Here is a 15,197-nt window from a genome sequence, read left to right on the forward strand (position 1 = left end):
AAATGCACAGGGAGCCCCCCAGCCTCCTCACTTTTTCTCTGACACCTGTCACCTGCTGTCACACTGCAGGGCGGCCTGCTTACAGCATGGCCTAAAATTACATCTCGGAGTTTGAAGTTGTCTTGTTCAATGTTATTATCCACACTGCTTTTAGTATTATTAATCTTTTGATTTGGGGGCCACACCTGGTGGTGCTAAGGGATTACTCCTGGCTCTGCACTCAGGGATCACTCCTGGTGGGATTCGGGGATTTTGTATGGGACGCTGGGGACCCAACCCAACCCAGGCGGGCCACATGCGAGACAGGCGTCCTACCCTCTGTACTATCTCTCTGACCATTCAATATTGGTTTTAAAAAAGAAGTAATCTCTAGGGGCTGGAGCGAGAGGACAGTGGGTAGAGTGTTTGCTTTGCACGCGGCCAACCCGGGTTCAATTCCCAGCATCCCATAGGGTCCCCTGAGCACCGCCAGGAGTGATTCCTGAGTGCAGAGCCAGGAGGAACCCCTGTGCATCACCGGGTGTGACCCAAAAAGCAAAAATAAATTAATTAATGAAATAAATTTAAAAAAAATAAAAAAGAAGTCATTTCTAGCCAGGGCAGTGGGGAGTTTGCTCCCAAAGATATTCAGGTGAGGGTCCTTGGGTTTGGGACGGGGTGCAATTCGTTAGGAGTTAAGATTGGATGGGGCTGGAGCAATAGCACAGCGGGTAGGGCGTTTGCCTTGCACGCGGCTGACCCGGGTTTGATTCCCAGCATCCCATATGGTCCCCTGAGCACTGCCAGGAGGAATTCCTGAGTGCAGAGCCAGGAGTAACCCCTGTGCATCGCTGGGTGTGACCCAAAAAGAAAAAAAAAAAGATTGGAGACAGTCAGCCCTCCAGGGGCGCTCTCATGCCTAGGCGGGGTGGACATCAGTGCCTCTCTAGGAACTGGCTGCTTGGGAGTCGAGCTCTCCCTTTGGGACTAGTTATTAACTATTAACTAGTTATTAACCTTGTAGGGATTTGGGGGGGAGGGTGTATGTGGTTCTTGATTTGTTCCGCTGGGCCAGTTATGGCTCGTGAATCTTTTCCCCCAGTCTATTGCAACAGCAATATTGGAAGATGGCACCTAAGTTCCACAAGATGCCAGCTCGCTGCGTGGAAACCAGCGGTAGAGCCAAGCAAGGACCACCCGTCCTGACAGAGCCGTACTTGGCCCCCGACACCCCCTCCCCCATCACATCTGGAGCGTCACCCATGTTTTCACACCCTAAAGACATGCTTAAGATTTTGAAAACAGGGCTGAGCGATAGGACAGCAGGGAGGGCGTTTGCCCTGCGTGCGGCCGAACTGGGTTCAATCCCGGGCATCTCATAGGGTTCCCTTCGCCCGCCCCGCTCCACAGCAATGCCAGGAGTAAGTCCTCAGCGCAGAGCCAGGAGTAGCCCCTGAGCATCGCCAGGTGTGACCCCAAAAGCCACACACACAAGATTTTGAAAACAAATCCCCCCCCCCCACACACACACATACACACCTATCTAGTATTTAGATCTCAAACAGCTGACAGGGCCAAGGATTTTTCTTGAACTCAATACCCCAGGTTGGGCTGGAGGGTGGGGGTGAGGGGAAACACGGGTGGAGATGTACTCCCGGAGGGCTGATGTGTTTGCTACTCTGCCAAGATGTTCAGGGAACTGTGGGGGTGTGGAGATAGGTAAACCTCTGGGCATCCTTGCATGGAGCTATAGCTCTGGCCCTTCATTGGCTTCCGTGGAAAGAATCATAGAATGTTATTATTACTGAATATATAATATTATTGAATATATATATTTTTGCTTTTTGGGTTACACCCGGTGATGCACAAGGGGTTACTCCTGGCTCTACACTCAGGAATTATTCCTGGCGGTGTTCAGGGAACCATATGGGATGCTGGGAATTGAACCTTGGTCGGCCACGTGCTCCAGCCCCTTGCATATATATATATATATATATAGAGATATTTTATATATAACTATATGTATATATATATTTAAAGGCTTTTAGGAACCTGAGTGATAGTATAGCAAGCAGGGAGGGCGTTTGCCTTGCACTCGGCCCATCCAGGTGTGTTCCCCAACATCCCACATGGTGCCAGGAGCCCACCAGCAGTGATCCCTGAGCACAGAACCAGGAGTCAGCCCTGAGCACCACTGGGACCGGTTCCCAAAACCAAGCAAACAAAAAGGTGGAAACCGAGGCTCGGGCAGGTGTTCTCGCTTGGGCTGGGCCTCTTTGCTGGCTTTGCCCACTCCGGAAAAGCCCGTGTTCTCTTTCTCTCCCCTCGCCCCTAAGTTTAAAGAAAAACTATATTTCTTAATTAGGAAAAAGTAAAAAGAGAAAGAATGAAGCTGAACCTACACCCCCCACCCCCACTGGGGTGAGGACGGAGGCAAATGCAGCGGGGAGGGAGCTGAGCCCAAGACCCACAGGTGGGGGGAGGGGGGCGAGGACCCCCAAGCCCCGGTGGGCAGCAGGCTCGGGTCTTGGAGAAGGAGCCCGCGCCTGGAGGTGGCGCATCGCCGACCCCCCTTGCGGGCACCCCGGCCCCCCCGCTCCGCATCTGCCTTCCCGCCGGGTTGGCAGCTCCCCCGTCACGTGACCCGAGCGTGGCATCCCCGCCCTCCCCCCACACCCCGCAGCTCCCCGCGCCGCAGAGGCTGCAGGCCGCGCGTGCGCACTCGCAGACACACCTGCGCTCCGGGCGGGCGGGGCTGCCCACGCGCCCCGCGCATCCTCCCTCCCAGGAGCAGCACCCGGCCAGGGAGACGCGCTCCCACGGGGGCTGGGGTCCCCGTGCCTCTCCTCCGCTAGGAAGTTGGCCACACCACCAGCGCCACCGCCCCGCACCCCCGCACCCCCTTAGAGCAAGGCCTTTGGCTGAGCCCTGGGACTGGCCTTTCTCCTTGGGCGTTCTGAGGTCAGAGTCCCAGCTGGGCTCCCGTGACCTTGGGAAGTGACCTCCCCGCCCAGGACAATGGACCGAGCAATAGCATCCACCTCCTGGGGCTGGAGCGAAGACCCCTTGGTTGGGGGCGGGGGGTTCACATCCAACGCTTAGATACTGCAAGCAATGATGAGGAGCGCAGAAATAAGTATTGAAGAATCGGCTATGCAAGGAAGGAGCCCAGTGCCACAGCCGGCTACTGTCCTTCGGGTGGGTGGCCTTGCAGACTCTCAGACCCGCGACCCCCAACACCCTCCCTCACAACCTGGAAGCTTTATCCTCCGTTTGACCAGTGGGGGCGGGGGTGGGGGGGAGGAGGGAAATCAAGGCTGGGAAGCATCCGAGCCCACATCCAGAGTGATTCCGTCCTACAGCTGCCAAGTCAGGGGGTGCTGAGGGCCTCACTGTCTGCCGCCCCCCTTCTCACCCTCCAACTTAACACCACACCGTGCTGACTCGGAGGGAACATCTCGGGTACACAGACACAGGAAAAGGGCTTTTTTCGTCCCCCTGCTGCAGAAAATCAGGAACTGTGTCACTTGCTGGCTCTGACCTTCGAGGAGGACCCGCACAGACTTCTGCTCCCCAGTTGTCCTTCAGCCCTCCTTATGCAGCAGTGTATCCTGGGGCTCCCCTTCCTGGACAGTGCCCTGTCCCAAGTTCCTGTCCTTCCTGTTGGTGCCGGGCCAGCCAGCCCAGGCACTCTCCCAGGTCCTGCTTCCGCCTCTGCCCACGCCTGCCTGTGTCCACTCAGTCAGAGGGCCTCACTCTCCACCCACAGCTCACCGACCTCCTGCAGCATTCACTAGAGCAGCAAGCCAGGGGTTGGCGGCTCCCTGGGCCTGTGTGACGTCCCAGCTAGGATGAGGCTCTTGCATGGAGGTTGCTCTCTGTGGATGGTGCCAGCTGGCTAGGGAGAGAGCAGGTGGCATCCGCATATATCCACGATCCTCTCCTGTTTGCAGATGGCCCTCTCCTTCTCCGGTGCACCCGGAGCCTGTCAGGGGAGGCAGGGAAGAAAGAGACTGAAGGCGCTAATGAGTAGACAGGGCTGCCAAAAGTGGATTCTATGGGGGTAAAGTGGGGTGAGAGGGAGAGGGGGTCCGATGTGAAACAGATGAGCCAAAGATAGTAAGAATCAACTCTTTTTTTTTTTTTTGCTTTTTTTGGGTCATACCTGGCAATGCACAGGGGTTACTCCTGGCTCATGCACTCAGGAATTACCCCTGGCGGTGCCCGGGGGACCCTGTGGGATGCTGGGAATCGAACCCGGGTCGGCCGCGTGCAAGGCAAACGTCCTACCCACTGTGCTATCACTCCAGCCCCGAATCAACTCTTTATTTTTCAAAATTGGCTTTTGCATCACACCCCTCGATGCACAGGGATTACTCCTGGCGGTGCTTGGGGCAGGGGGAAGGAGGGCGAGGGAAACCATATAGAATATTGGGGATTGAACTGGGGTTGGCCACATGCAAAGAAAATGCTCTCCCTGGGGCTGGAGCGATAGCACAGCGGGTAGGCGTTTGCCTAGCACGCGGCTGACCCTGGTTCGATTCCCAGCATCCCATATGGTCCTTGAGCACCGCCAGGAGTGATTCCTGAGTGCAAAGCCAGGAGTAACCCCTGAGCATAGCCAGGTGTGACCCCCACCCCCCCAAAAAAAAAGAAAATGCTCTCCCTGCTGTACTATCGAGCGGGGCCCAGTAACGTCTCCATTGGAGACTTTGTTGTTACTGTGTCTGGCATAGCACAGCGGGTAGGGCGTTCGCCTCACAAGCGGCCAACATGGCCGACCCGAGTTCGATTCCTCCGCCCCTCTCGGAGAGCCCGGCAAGCTACCGAGAGTATTCAATATGCCAGACACAGTAACAACAAAGTCTCCAATGGAGACGTTACTGGGCCCGCTCGAGCAAATCGACGATCAACGGGAGGGCCTTTACTCGAGCAAATCGAGCTGTACTATCACTCTGGCCCTAAGAATAAACTTCAATGGTAAACTCAGAAAGTGGTTCCCAGAAGGGAAGGGGAAGGATTTGGGGGTGAGGATGGTGGAGAGGAGGGAAGGTTTGGGCAGAGCAGAGAACAAGCACAGATGGAGTTTCCATGCCACACAGGACACCAAGATAGGGATTATTTATATGGAATGTTAAAATGCAAAGATGTGTCAGTATGAACATAAAAGGGGGCTGGAGAGAGTACAGGGGTTAAAGCGCTTGCCTTGCAAGGACTGGGTTCAGACCACCAGCACTGTAGGATAACACTCTTTTGTCCTTCCTCAGGTAGCTTAGGTTTGTCAGGTCACACCCATCTAAGGACACTGAACTTGTATTGTAAGCAATGTCCTTTCTGTGTGAACACAGGAAGACAGTTAATATTATGCTTTGTAACTTGGGAGTTGATTGACTCCGAATAATATTTACTCCTGGGTATCTGATTTCTTGACTCAGTTGCCCTTAGTTCCTAGCACCCCAAAAGCAGGGTCCCGACGAGGGACTGAATGGACCCAGGGCAAGCAGTGAGCTACCCTGGCATCGAAATGGGCCAGGCCACGATTATATAGTTATAGTTATATATAATAGTTATAGTTATATAGTTGAGCCATGATACTCAACTATAAGTTGAAGGCATGATCATGGACCAGCACCACTTACGGTTCTCCTGAGCGCCACCAGGGGTCACTCCTGAGCACAGAGCCAGGAATAGTCCTGGACCCAGGCCCTAAAGCCCAGAGATGGTGGAGGATGGAGCTGAATGGTTGGGGCCATGATCTTCCCACCTGAGGCCCTGAGTTTTATCCCTGCCGCCCCTCCTCCTTCCCAGAGAAGTGACCAAAGCTAACTCTGGAGTTCGTGTCTGCGCTCCTGAGGCCTCATCCCTGAGGGTGAAGTTTCCTTCAGACCTGGGAAACCTTTTTAGGAAAGTCTCAGCTTCTCTGGCTGCTTGCTCAGGGCAAAATAACGGTTCACAGACTGCAGAGTGGGTTCTTTCCTTTGTCATAGCAAAGCACTGTTACATCCTCGCCTGCAAACTAACTACGTTTCGTGTGGTTTTGTGTTTTTGTTTTTGGACTCTGGGCTCAGGGATCACTCCTAGGGGACTTGGGGGACCATCTGTAGTGCTGGGGGTCAAATGCAGGTCTGCTGTGTAAGACAAGCGCCCGACTCGCTGAACAAGCTCTCCAGCCCTTAACAATCTGGATAAAAGGACTAGGCTGGCAGAAAGTGTTCCAAAGACAGAATGGGTTTAGCTACTGATTTTATGACTAGCTCACCCATCCCATCTTTTTTTTTTTTAACTTTTAATTGGCTCACCGAATTTCTTTGATTAGGTTTTGTTTTGAGGTCACACCTGGAGGTGTTAGCCAGTTGCTGGGGGAGCAAACCCAGATTTTTTGCTTGTAAAGTATGCATCCCAACCCTTTGAGCTATGTTTCATCCTGACTAACTAAAATTTTATTAGTCAGAAATGAGGGCTGCCTGTAATTTAAAAGTCTTCCTCCTTGGGTTCGAGGGAAAGTACAGTGGGTAGGGCACTTGCCTCAGCCTCGTATGTAGCCCACCCAGGTTTGATCCTCCAATGCATTACCAGGAGTAATTCTTGAGTACAGAGCCACGAGTAACCCCCAGATCACGGTGGTTTGTGCCTCTAACCCCCCCAAAAATAGTCTTCTTCATCAAGAAAGGAAGTCCAGCAAGAACTGACCTTGGTAATTATAGGCTCCAGGAAGTCAGCCTTGTATACATAACAGTCTTTGAAATACCCAGAAGAGTGGTTTACATCCCGGAGAGGAAGAACCAATATCTGCTAAAGGAGGATACGCAGCCTGAGGGCAAACCTAGTGGGATTCACCCACACTTTCTGCGGTGTGCAGGGCCTCGCACATGCAAGAGAAGCGCTCCACCGCGGAGGTCCAACCCCAGCCCCGGGGCTCAATGCTTCTGAACCTCAAATATTTTTCATCCGAAAATGGCAACCCAGAAGAAGGTCCAATGATCGACTTGATGAGATGAGGCGTGGATGGTGCATAGTACGGAGCTTGACCCGTAAATCGGAGCGTGAAATGAAAGGTGACTTATGGATCGGCACCTGGAGAGACGGAAACAGCGCCTACGCTGTGATTGGGGGTGGGGGGGGATCGAAGGCTCTGCGAGACAGAGGACCACAGCGGGGCTCGGGAGGATGCAGCGCGTGAGTCGTCTGCGGTCAGTGATTCAGGTGCGGAGGCGACAGATGGGACTTTGGGACCCCGTAGCCCGGGAGCGCGCGGCGGGCGCGTTGCGGCGCAGCGCAGGCGGAGGGAGGGCGTGGCCTAGCGCCCTCCGGACGCCCAGCCGCAGCCCGGGGGGCGGGGCCTGGCCCCCAGGGCGCGCCGCGATTGGCCGCCGCGCGCGGCTGACGCGGACGGCGGGCGCGAAGCCCCGCCCCCCGGCTCCGGCCCCGCCCCCCGCGCGCGCGCGCGCCGGCGAGTCGGCAGCCTCGCTCTGGCCCGCGCCGCGGCGCCCCCGCGCCGGGTCCGCGCGTCAGTCGGCGGCGAGCGCGTCTGCGGGGCGGCGGGCAGCGGCCGGCCGAGCGCGCCCACCCCGGGGAGGCGGAGGGCTTCGCGGGCGTCGCCGCGGCAGGCTCGGAGCCCGGAGACTCGCGCTGCGCCATGGCCCCCATTGGCCTCAAAGCCGTGGTCGGAGAGAGTAAGTGGAGTCGGGGGCCGCCCCGCAGGCCCCGCGCTGCGGATGCCCGGAGGGGGCCCGGCGCGGTACCTGCCCGCAGCGCCCCGCCCGGCCCGCGGCTCCGGCCCGGAGGGTCGCGTCGTCAGGGCGCCGCCCGCGCGGGGGAGCTCCCCCCGGGCCTCGGCGCCCGCTCCCCTGCTCGTCGGCTCCCAGCCCCGCATCCCCGGGCACCCCACCCTCCCTGCACCCCGTCGCTCCTGCACCCCTCCCTCTCTGCGCCCCGTCCTCTCTGCGCCCATCCCTCTCCGCACCCCATCCCTCCTGCATCCCACCCTCCCTGCACCCCTCCCTCCTGCATCCCACCCTCTCTGCACCCCGTCCTATCTGCACCCCATCCGCTCTGCACCCCTCCCTCCTGCACCCCACCCTCTCTGCACCCCGTTCTCTCCGCACCCCTTCCTAGCATCCCTTCCCTCCTCACCCCACCCCTGTTTTCCCTCCATCTCCACCCCAACGCTCCCGATTTCTCCGGTTTCTCGCCCCTCTCCACCCCTTTGTCGCCCCTTCTGCTCCCCCCCTTCACTCCGTCTCCTCGGGCTCCCCCGCAGCCGCGCAGTACCCCGACCCCTCTTCTCGCCTCGCCCCTGCCCCGCCGCTGCACCGCATGCCCCTCCCCGGCACCCCGGTCTGCACCCGCATTTCCTCCCCCCCCCGCCTCCCGCTCCCCTTCCTTGCCCTCCTTTATTCCCGACGCTCCCCGATTCCGCTCTCTTTCCTTCCCCGACCCTCCCTCCCTCCCTCCCTCCCACCCCCTCGGTGAATCGTGACGAGCGAAACCGCGGCCGGCGCCCCCCTCCCCTTCCTGCTTCCTGGGGCGCGCGGCCCGGGGGGAGGTGAACGCGCGGTTGCGGGGCTGCGGGGACGAGACCCGCCCGCGAGGGGCCCTGGGCGCGGGGGTGGGGGGCGAGAGGGGCCCTCGGCGCCTCCCCATTGCCGCGGTGCGGGGGCGGGGGGCTCCGGGGGCCCGAGCCCCGACGTCTGGGGGGATGCAGGGCCCGGCCCGCAGCGGCGCGACGCGGCGCGGGGCGGGACGCGCGGCGCTGCGGCCGCGGCCGGGTGCGCGCGGGGGAGGAGGACGCGCGTCGGCGCGGGGTGGACGCGGCCCGGGGGTCCGCTGCGGCGGGCTCGGGCGTGGGAGGCCGGACCTGCGGCCTCTGCGGGCCCGGGCGCCGCGGGAGACGTGGGTCTAAGCCGGGGCGGGGGGACACCCGGCGTGGCGAGGGGCGCCGTGCCCTGCGCTCCGTCTCGGCACCGAAGATCCAGGTGGGGTTTCGTCTCGAGGCGGCTGGGAAAGGAAGCGGAGCGAAAAAATGGGGAAATCGCAGCCTCCTGCCCTGATTCGAGCCCCTTATTCGAGCTCGCATCGCTCGCGATCCCCCTCGCGCGTGGTCCTCCCGCCCCAGATGTTTGGGCTGCGCAGGGGGGCCTGTGCCCCTCCCCACTTGTTGTGCAGCTGGCCCATCCCGGGGAAACGGTGCTGGAGATGGAGCCCGGAATCGGCCAGTGGCCAGAGGGGCCCTTGTCTAAGCACCTGCTTTGCCTGTGCTGTAAAGCTTCTGTCTGTCTCTCTGTCTCTGTCTGTCTCTCTCTCTCATACACATACACACCCACCCGCGGTGTTCAGGTCTTGCACCTGCCTCTGTGCTCGGGCATCGCTTCTGACCTGGCTCTAGGGACTCGATGGGGACGGGAGGGGGATAGAACCCAGGTCAGGTCACATGCAAGGCAAGGGCCTCACTGGCCTTTCTATCTCTCCGGCCCCAGGATTCTGTTTTTTTTCTTTTTGGGTCACAGCTGGTGATGCTCAGGACTGGCTGATGCACTCAGGAATCCCTCCTGGCGGTGATCAGGGGACCCTGTGGGATGCTGGGAATCGAACCTGGGTCAGCAAGGCAAACGCCCTACCGGCTGTGCTATCGCTCCAGCCCCAGGAGTTCTGTTTTTGAAGGAGAATCAGCCTGCTTCAAACTGGGAAGACCCAGAGGGACCACAGGCGACACCCTCCCTTACCCCCTGGGAAGGAGCTGGAGGCTGAGACCCGATGTGCTCCCCCAGATCAGCTCATTTTGAACCTCTTTCTTTCCGTTCTTGTGGTGGAAAGCCTGACTGGGCGGTGCTTGCTTTGCCTGTGCTCTTCCCACGTGAGCACCCCGCCCAGCTCCAGGGAATTTTATCTAAACCTCCTGTCCATTTCTTTGCAACCTTGGTAAACAAATAACTTTCTTCATTATTCTATAGATTCCATTTCCTTTTTAAAAGATTACGTGATGTTATATGTTGTATTCTTTCAAGTGTTTTTTTCCCCCCCTTCTTCTCTCTTTTTGATTTTTGTACTGTACCAGGCAGTGTTCCGGGCTCACTCCTGGCAGTGCTCAGGGAACTCTATGGGGTAGTAGGGTTTGAACCCAGGCTGACTTCCTGCAAAACAAGTGCCTTACTCACTGTACAGTTCTCTTAGCCCCTTTAAGTGTTTTGTGTGTGTGTGTGTGTGTGTGTGTGTGTGTGTTTTTGAGGTACACCTGTGATGTACAGGGCTTACTCCTGGCTCTGCACTCAGGAATCAGTCCTGAAGGTGCTCGGGGACCTTCTGGGGTGCCAGGGATCAAACGTGGGTCGGTCACATACAAGGCAAGTGCCCTACCCGCTGTACTATTGCTCTGGCCCTTGTGTTAAACATGATCCTTAGTGAAGTAACATTCCGTTATAACACCCAGGTTATATTTGACTGCTGCACTTATAAACAGAAGCCTTGAGTATTAGTAGTCTTTCTCCAGGATTCTTGTTCACTCAGGAGGTTCCTTACTCATCCCCTTGAGTGCCACCCCCCACGTCTTTTTTTAGAAGCAAGCACACAAATTTTAAGAAGTCAATACATAATCTGGCCAAAATTCCTTTTCCGAAATAAAGGAACGCCACTGTTGGTGAGAATAAGGCTAGACCAATTGTACGTGAAACGCTTGACGCTGCCTCCCGTTCCTGTAACCACCGAGTTTCATATACATTTTGGGAAATTTTTATTGCCGTCCTCCTTTGTCAATGACACAGGTTAATTTTAGCACCAGATTTTGTATGGGGCTTCTGACTCTGCAGTTTTTCCCCTCCAGAAATAAAAGTTAAGGCATTTCTTCAACTAGCCAACGTGCACCAGATGAAATGGCACCTTTGCTGCCAAATGTCACCTTTTGATTGGTCTCCTCAGCTGCCATCAATTCCTATCCTCATTGTTTATTTGCCTCATTTTCTTTTTCAGCAGGCCAGATCCGGCGCTTCTCAGGGGTTACTCTTTTTTTTTGGTCACCCAGCAGTGCTCAGGTTACTCCTGGGTCTATACTCAGGAATTACTCCTAGTTGTGCTGGAGGACCATGTGGGATGCTGGGGATCAAACCAGGATCAGCTACATGCAAGGCAAGCACACTACCTGCTGTATTATCTCTCTGGTCCTTAATTTAATTAATTGGCGGGGGGGGGGAGGGTTGTTTGTTTTTGTTTTAGAACCGCACCTGGCAGTGCTCACGGGTTCCTCCCGGCTCTGCACTCAGCAATCACTCCTGGCGGTGCTCGGAGACCATATGGGATGCCTGGGATTGAACCCAGGTCAGCTGTGTGCAAGGCAAATGCCCTTCCCACTGTGCTCTTGCTCCGGCCCCCATTTAATTTTCTTTCTAGCACTTAAAATGTTTGGAAATAATCTTGCTCAGTTTGGGGGGCTGGGGTCCAGGGTAGGGCGGGTCTGGTCTGGTCTGGTCATTGCTCCAGGCTTTCATCTGCTCAGATGTTGCGTGCGGGAGAGCGGGGCCTTCTCTGCTATATCGACCAGTAGTCTGGTGCTAGGAACAGTACAGCGAAGAGTCCAAGAGTCGGCCTCAGTATTATCAAGTGAATGGTTGGTACCGCAGAGAGCGTGGGAAGCGCCGTCCGTGTTGTAGTATCTTCTCCCGGCCCTGTCTCTGTCTCTGTCTCTCTCGGAGGTGGCGGGCGGGGACCGCACTCAGGATTCTGTACTCGGGACTTGGGGGACCCTGTGTGGTGCTGGGGATCCAACCTGGGTCGGCCGCGTGTGAGGCGAGCGGCGCCCCCTCTAGCTCAGGAGTGTGGAGGAGCTGGGAAATTGAGTGGTGCTGCCGTGGTGTGTTTGTCGGGGCCCGCTGGGAGCACTCTGGAGGAGCACCGGGATGGCTGAAATAGGGCAGTGGGTGGCGGGAGAGAGTACCACAGGGAAGTTGCTTGCCTTGCATGCAGCTGACCCAGGTTTGGTCCCTGGCACCCCCTGGGGCCCCCAGTCCCCTCCTGGAGTGATTCCTGAGCATAGGGGTCAGGAGGAAGCCCTGAGCACTGTTGGGTGTGGCCCCAAAACAACAAAAATAGGGTAATGCTCTCAGAGACAATCCTGAAGAGCTGCCTGTCGCCCTCCCCCTCCTCACCCCCCTTTCCACCGTCACTCTCCAGTCACTTTTTTTTCCTTCTTCTTGGGTTACACCCAGTGATGCTCAGGGGTCGCTCCTGGCTCTGCACTCAGGAGTCACTCCTGGCGGTGCTTAAGGGACCCTGTGGGACGCCGGGGATTGAACCCGGGTGGCCGTGTGCAAGGCAAATGCCCTCTCCGCTGTGCTATCGCTCCGGCCCTCTCCTGTCACTTTCGACACGTACCTAGGGTGACCTTTGATTCTGCACTTGTCTGGGTTGCCCAGCTAGACCGGAAGTTCCTGCCAGGGCTGTGAGAATGGGTCTCAGGCCTGGGTCTGTCTGCAGGGGCTGTCGCTGAGCCTCGTCTGACTTCCAGTGCTTAACAAAATCCACTTAGGCTCCCGGCATGGAACTCCAGCCACCACATATATTATCAGTTGGTGGCTTTAACAGAGCCTTTTTGTGCCTCCACATTTTTTTTTTTTGGTTGAAGGGGTGCGGCATACCCCGTGGTGCTCGGAGGCAAGTCCTGGCTCAGTGCGTGGGGTTCACTCCCCGCCCTGCTCAGGGCTTCACCCAGTGCCAGGAATTGAACCCAGGGCCTCTACATGCAAAGCATGCGCTCCAGTCCAAAGACCCTATCTCTGTGGCCCATGCCTCTCCCTTATCATCTGTAAAATGGGTAAACGCACCACATGGAGCTCTGTGAGTATCAAATGAGTTGATGAGGGGACAGCGTTTAGCACAGTTCTTGGCAAGTCAAGATGGTTAGGACGAGATCCCCATAGTGGCCAGACAGAGAGAAGGAACCTCCAGCAGAGATAGAAGAAGGTTCTGAAGGTCGTCTGACCTTCTTCTGTTGCCATTCCACTCCTTCCTTCCTTCCTTCCTGCCTGCCTGCCTGCCTGTTGTAGTTAGCTGCATTCAAGGCAAGCACCAGTCCACCCCCACCAGTTTTTTTTTTCTTTCCATAAAATATCGGTGTGGTTTTCCCTGCTCTCCTTGGAGACTGTAAGAGAAGGGAGAATATCCTTTTGATGCCCTGTATATCTGTTCTATATTTATAGGTCATGTTTCCATTACAAAAATCGTGTCCACTCAAGTTCTGTCAGTAGCGATTTCTCCTCTCATGGGGGTGAGGAATTACGTTCTTCCAGATGGTTCCTGTTGCACACTGGATATGTTCCTTTTCCCCTGGGGTCATGGGCTGTAGAAGCTGAGCACCTAGACTGGAGTTTGATTCATTCTACACTATCTGTTTGTTTGGTTTTGGGCCACTCCCGGTGATGTTCAGGAGTTCCTCCCAGCTCTGCACTCAGGAACAGGATGCCAGGGATCGAACCCAGGTTGGCCTCATGCAAGGCGAGCCCCCTATCCACTGTACCAACTCTCTGGCCCCCATTCTACACTTTTTTTTAATTTGAAAAACTTTGGTTAGCGTTCAAATAGCTGAAGTGTATTTGTTTTCTCTTTTTGGGTCACGCCTGGCAATGTACAGGGGTTACTCCTGGCTCTGCGCTCAGGAATTACCCCTGGCGGTGCTCGGGGGACCCTATGGGATGCTGGGAATCGAACCCGGGTCGGCCGCGGGCAAGGCGAACACCCTGCCCGCTGTGCTATTGCTCCAGCCCCTGAAGTGTATTTTGAAATACACTGAATGCATGTTGTGGTCTTTTCCATTTTTTAAGTGAAGGACAATTCTCATTTAGCAAAATTCACCCTTTTTTGGAGGTTGGTTTGTTTGTTTTTTGCTCTGGGACCACACTCGGCAGTGCTCAAGGCTGACCCCTGGCTCTAAACTCACTCCTGGCAGTGTTTTGGGGACCATATTGGATGCTGGAACTCAAGCCAGGGTTGGCTGCTTGTAAGGCAAGTTTCCTACCTGCTATACTGTTGTTCTGGACCCAACATTCACCCTTTGAAAAACTTTTTGAGTTTATTTGTTGTTCTAGGATTACACCTGGCATTGCTCAGGGATTATTCCTGCTGGGGCTTGGAGGACCATATGGAGTGCCAAGGATTGAACCCAGGTCTGCCACATGGAAGGCAAAGGCCCTGGGGTTTGGGGGACCATATGAAGTACCCGGGTCTGGCGCAGGCAAGGCAAGTGTCCTGTCTGCTGTGCTCTCTCTTCAGCCCCAATTCATCCTTTTAAATGAATAGTCTTCAAACTTAATGTTCCAGCCAGGAACTCTAGTCTTCATCCGAGTATAGAAAAGTTAGGATGGAGAGTGAGTACAGGGGTCAGGACACTTCCCTGGGTCCATCCTTGGCACCACACCTGGTCCCCCAGGAACCCCCTGCGAATACACCCTGTGTACTGCTGGGTGTGGGCCAACCACTCCGCACAACACACCTGTCGTACAATCCACGAATCCCACTCTAGGCATGTCCTTGTCCGAGCGACATGTTCGCACAAATCCCATGTATGAATCATAGAAACTTTATAGACGCATTTTAAAGTGTCCAAAAGTATGAACAGTTCCATAGTCCTCCCACTACAGGGTGGGTCAGTAAGACCCCGCACAGCCATACGCAGGAAGAGCCCTTGGCCTGGCCCCATAACACCCAACACTTTCTGCTAACTTTAAAGATGTACCTTTCAGGGGCTGGAGCAATATAGCACAGCGGGTAGGGTGTTTGCCTTGCACGTGGCCAACCCGGGTTTGATACCCAGCATCCCATACGGTCCCCTGCACACCGCCAGGGGTAACTCCTGAGTGTAGAGCCAGGAGGAACCCCTGTGCATTGCCAGGTATGACTCAAAAAGCAAAGAAAGAAAGAAAGAAAGATGCACATTTCAGAAGCGGCACTGGAGTTGCCAGGGGCTGATGGCAGGGCAAGAGATTAACTACAGAGGGCATGGGGCCGGGGAATTTAGGGGTGTGACACTCCTGATGTTGGCAAAATAGTTTTTGGGTATTTTTTTTGTTTGATTTTTGGGTCACATCCAGTGATGCACAGGGGTTACTCCTGGCTCATGCTCTCAGAAATTACTCCTGGCGGTGCTCGGGGGACCATATGGGATGCTGGGGATTGAACCCGGGTCGGCTGTGTGCAAGGCAAACTCCCTACCTGCTATGCTATCACCCCAGCCCCCA

General features: G+C 56.1%; 1 protein-coding gene across 2 annotated transcripts in view; it reads left to right on the forward strand.

Moving 5' to 3' along the window:
- The first annotated feature begins 7,453 nt into the window (after positions 1 to 7,453).
- STXBP1 (syntaxin binding protein 1) overlaps positions 7,454 to 15,197 on the forward strand; it is a 61,424-nt gene continuing 53,680 nt past the window's right edge. Inside the window, exon 1 of one of the 2 annotated variants that reach the window (XM_056108787.1) lies at positions 7,454 to 7,652. In XM_056108787.1, the coding sequence (XP_055964762.1) occupies positions 7,616 to 7,652 (37 nt within the window). In that variant the 5' untranslated portion in view covers positions 7,454 to 7,615. The remainder of the gene's footprint in view (positions 7,653 to 15,197) is intronic. The other variant, XM_056108788.1, reaches the window with a different exon arrangement.

The sequence above is a fragment of the Sorex fumeus genome, unplaced genomic scaffold (assembly GCF_029834395.1).
Source record: "Sorex fumeus unplaced genomic scaffold, SorFum_2.1 ptg000233l, whole genome shotgun sequence".
In the NCBI taxonomy this organism is placed as follows: domain Eukaryota; kingdom Metazoa; phylum Chordata; class Mammalia; order Eulipotyphla; family Soricidae; genus Sorex; species Sorex fumeus.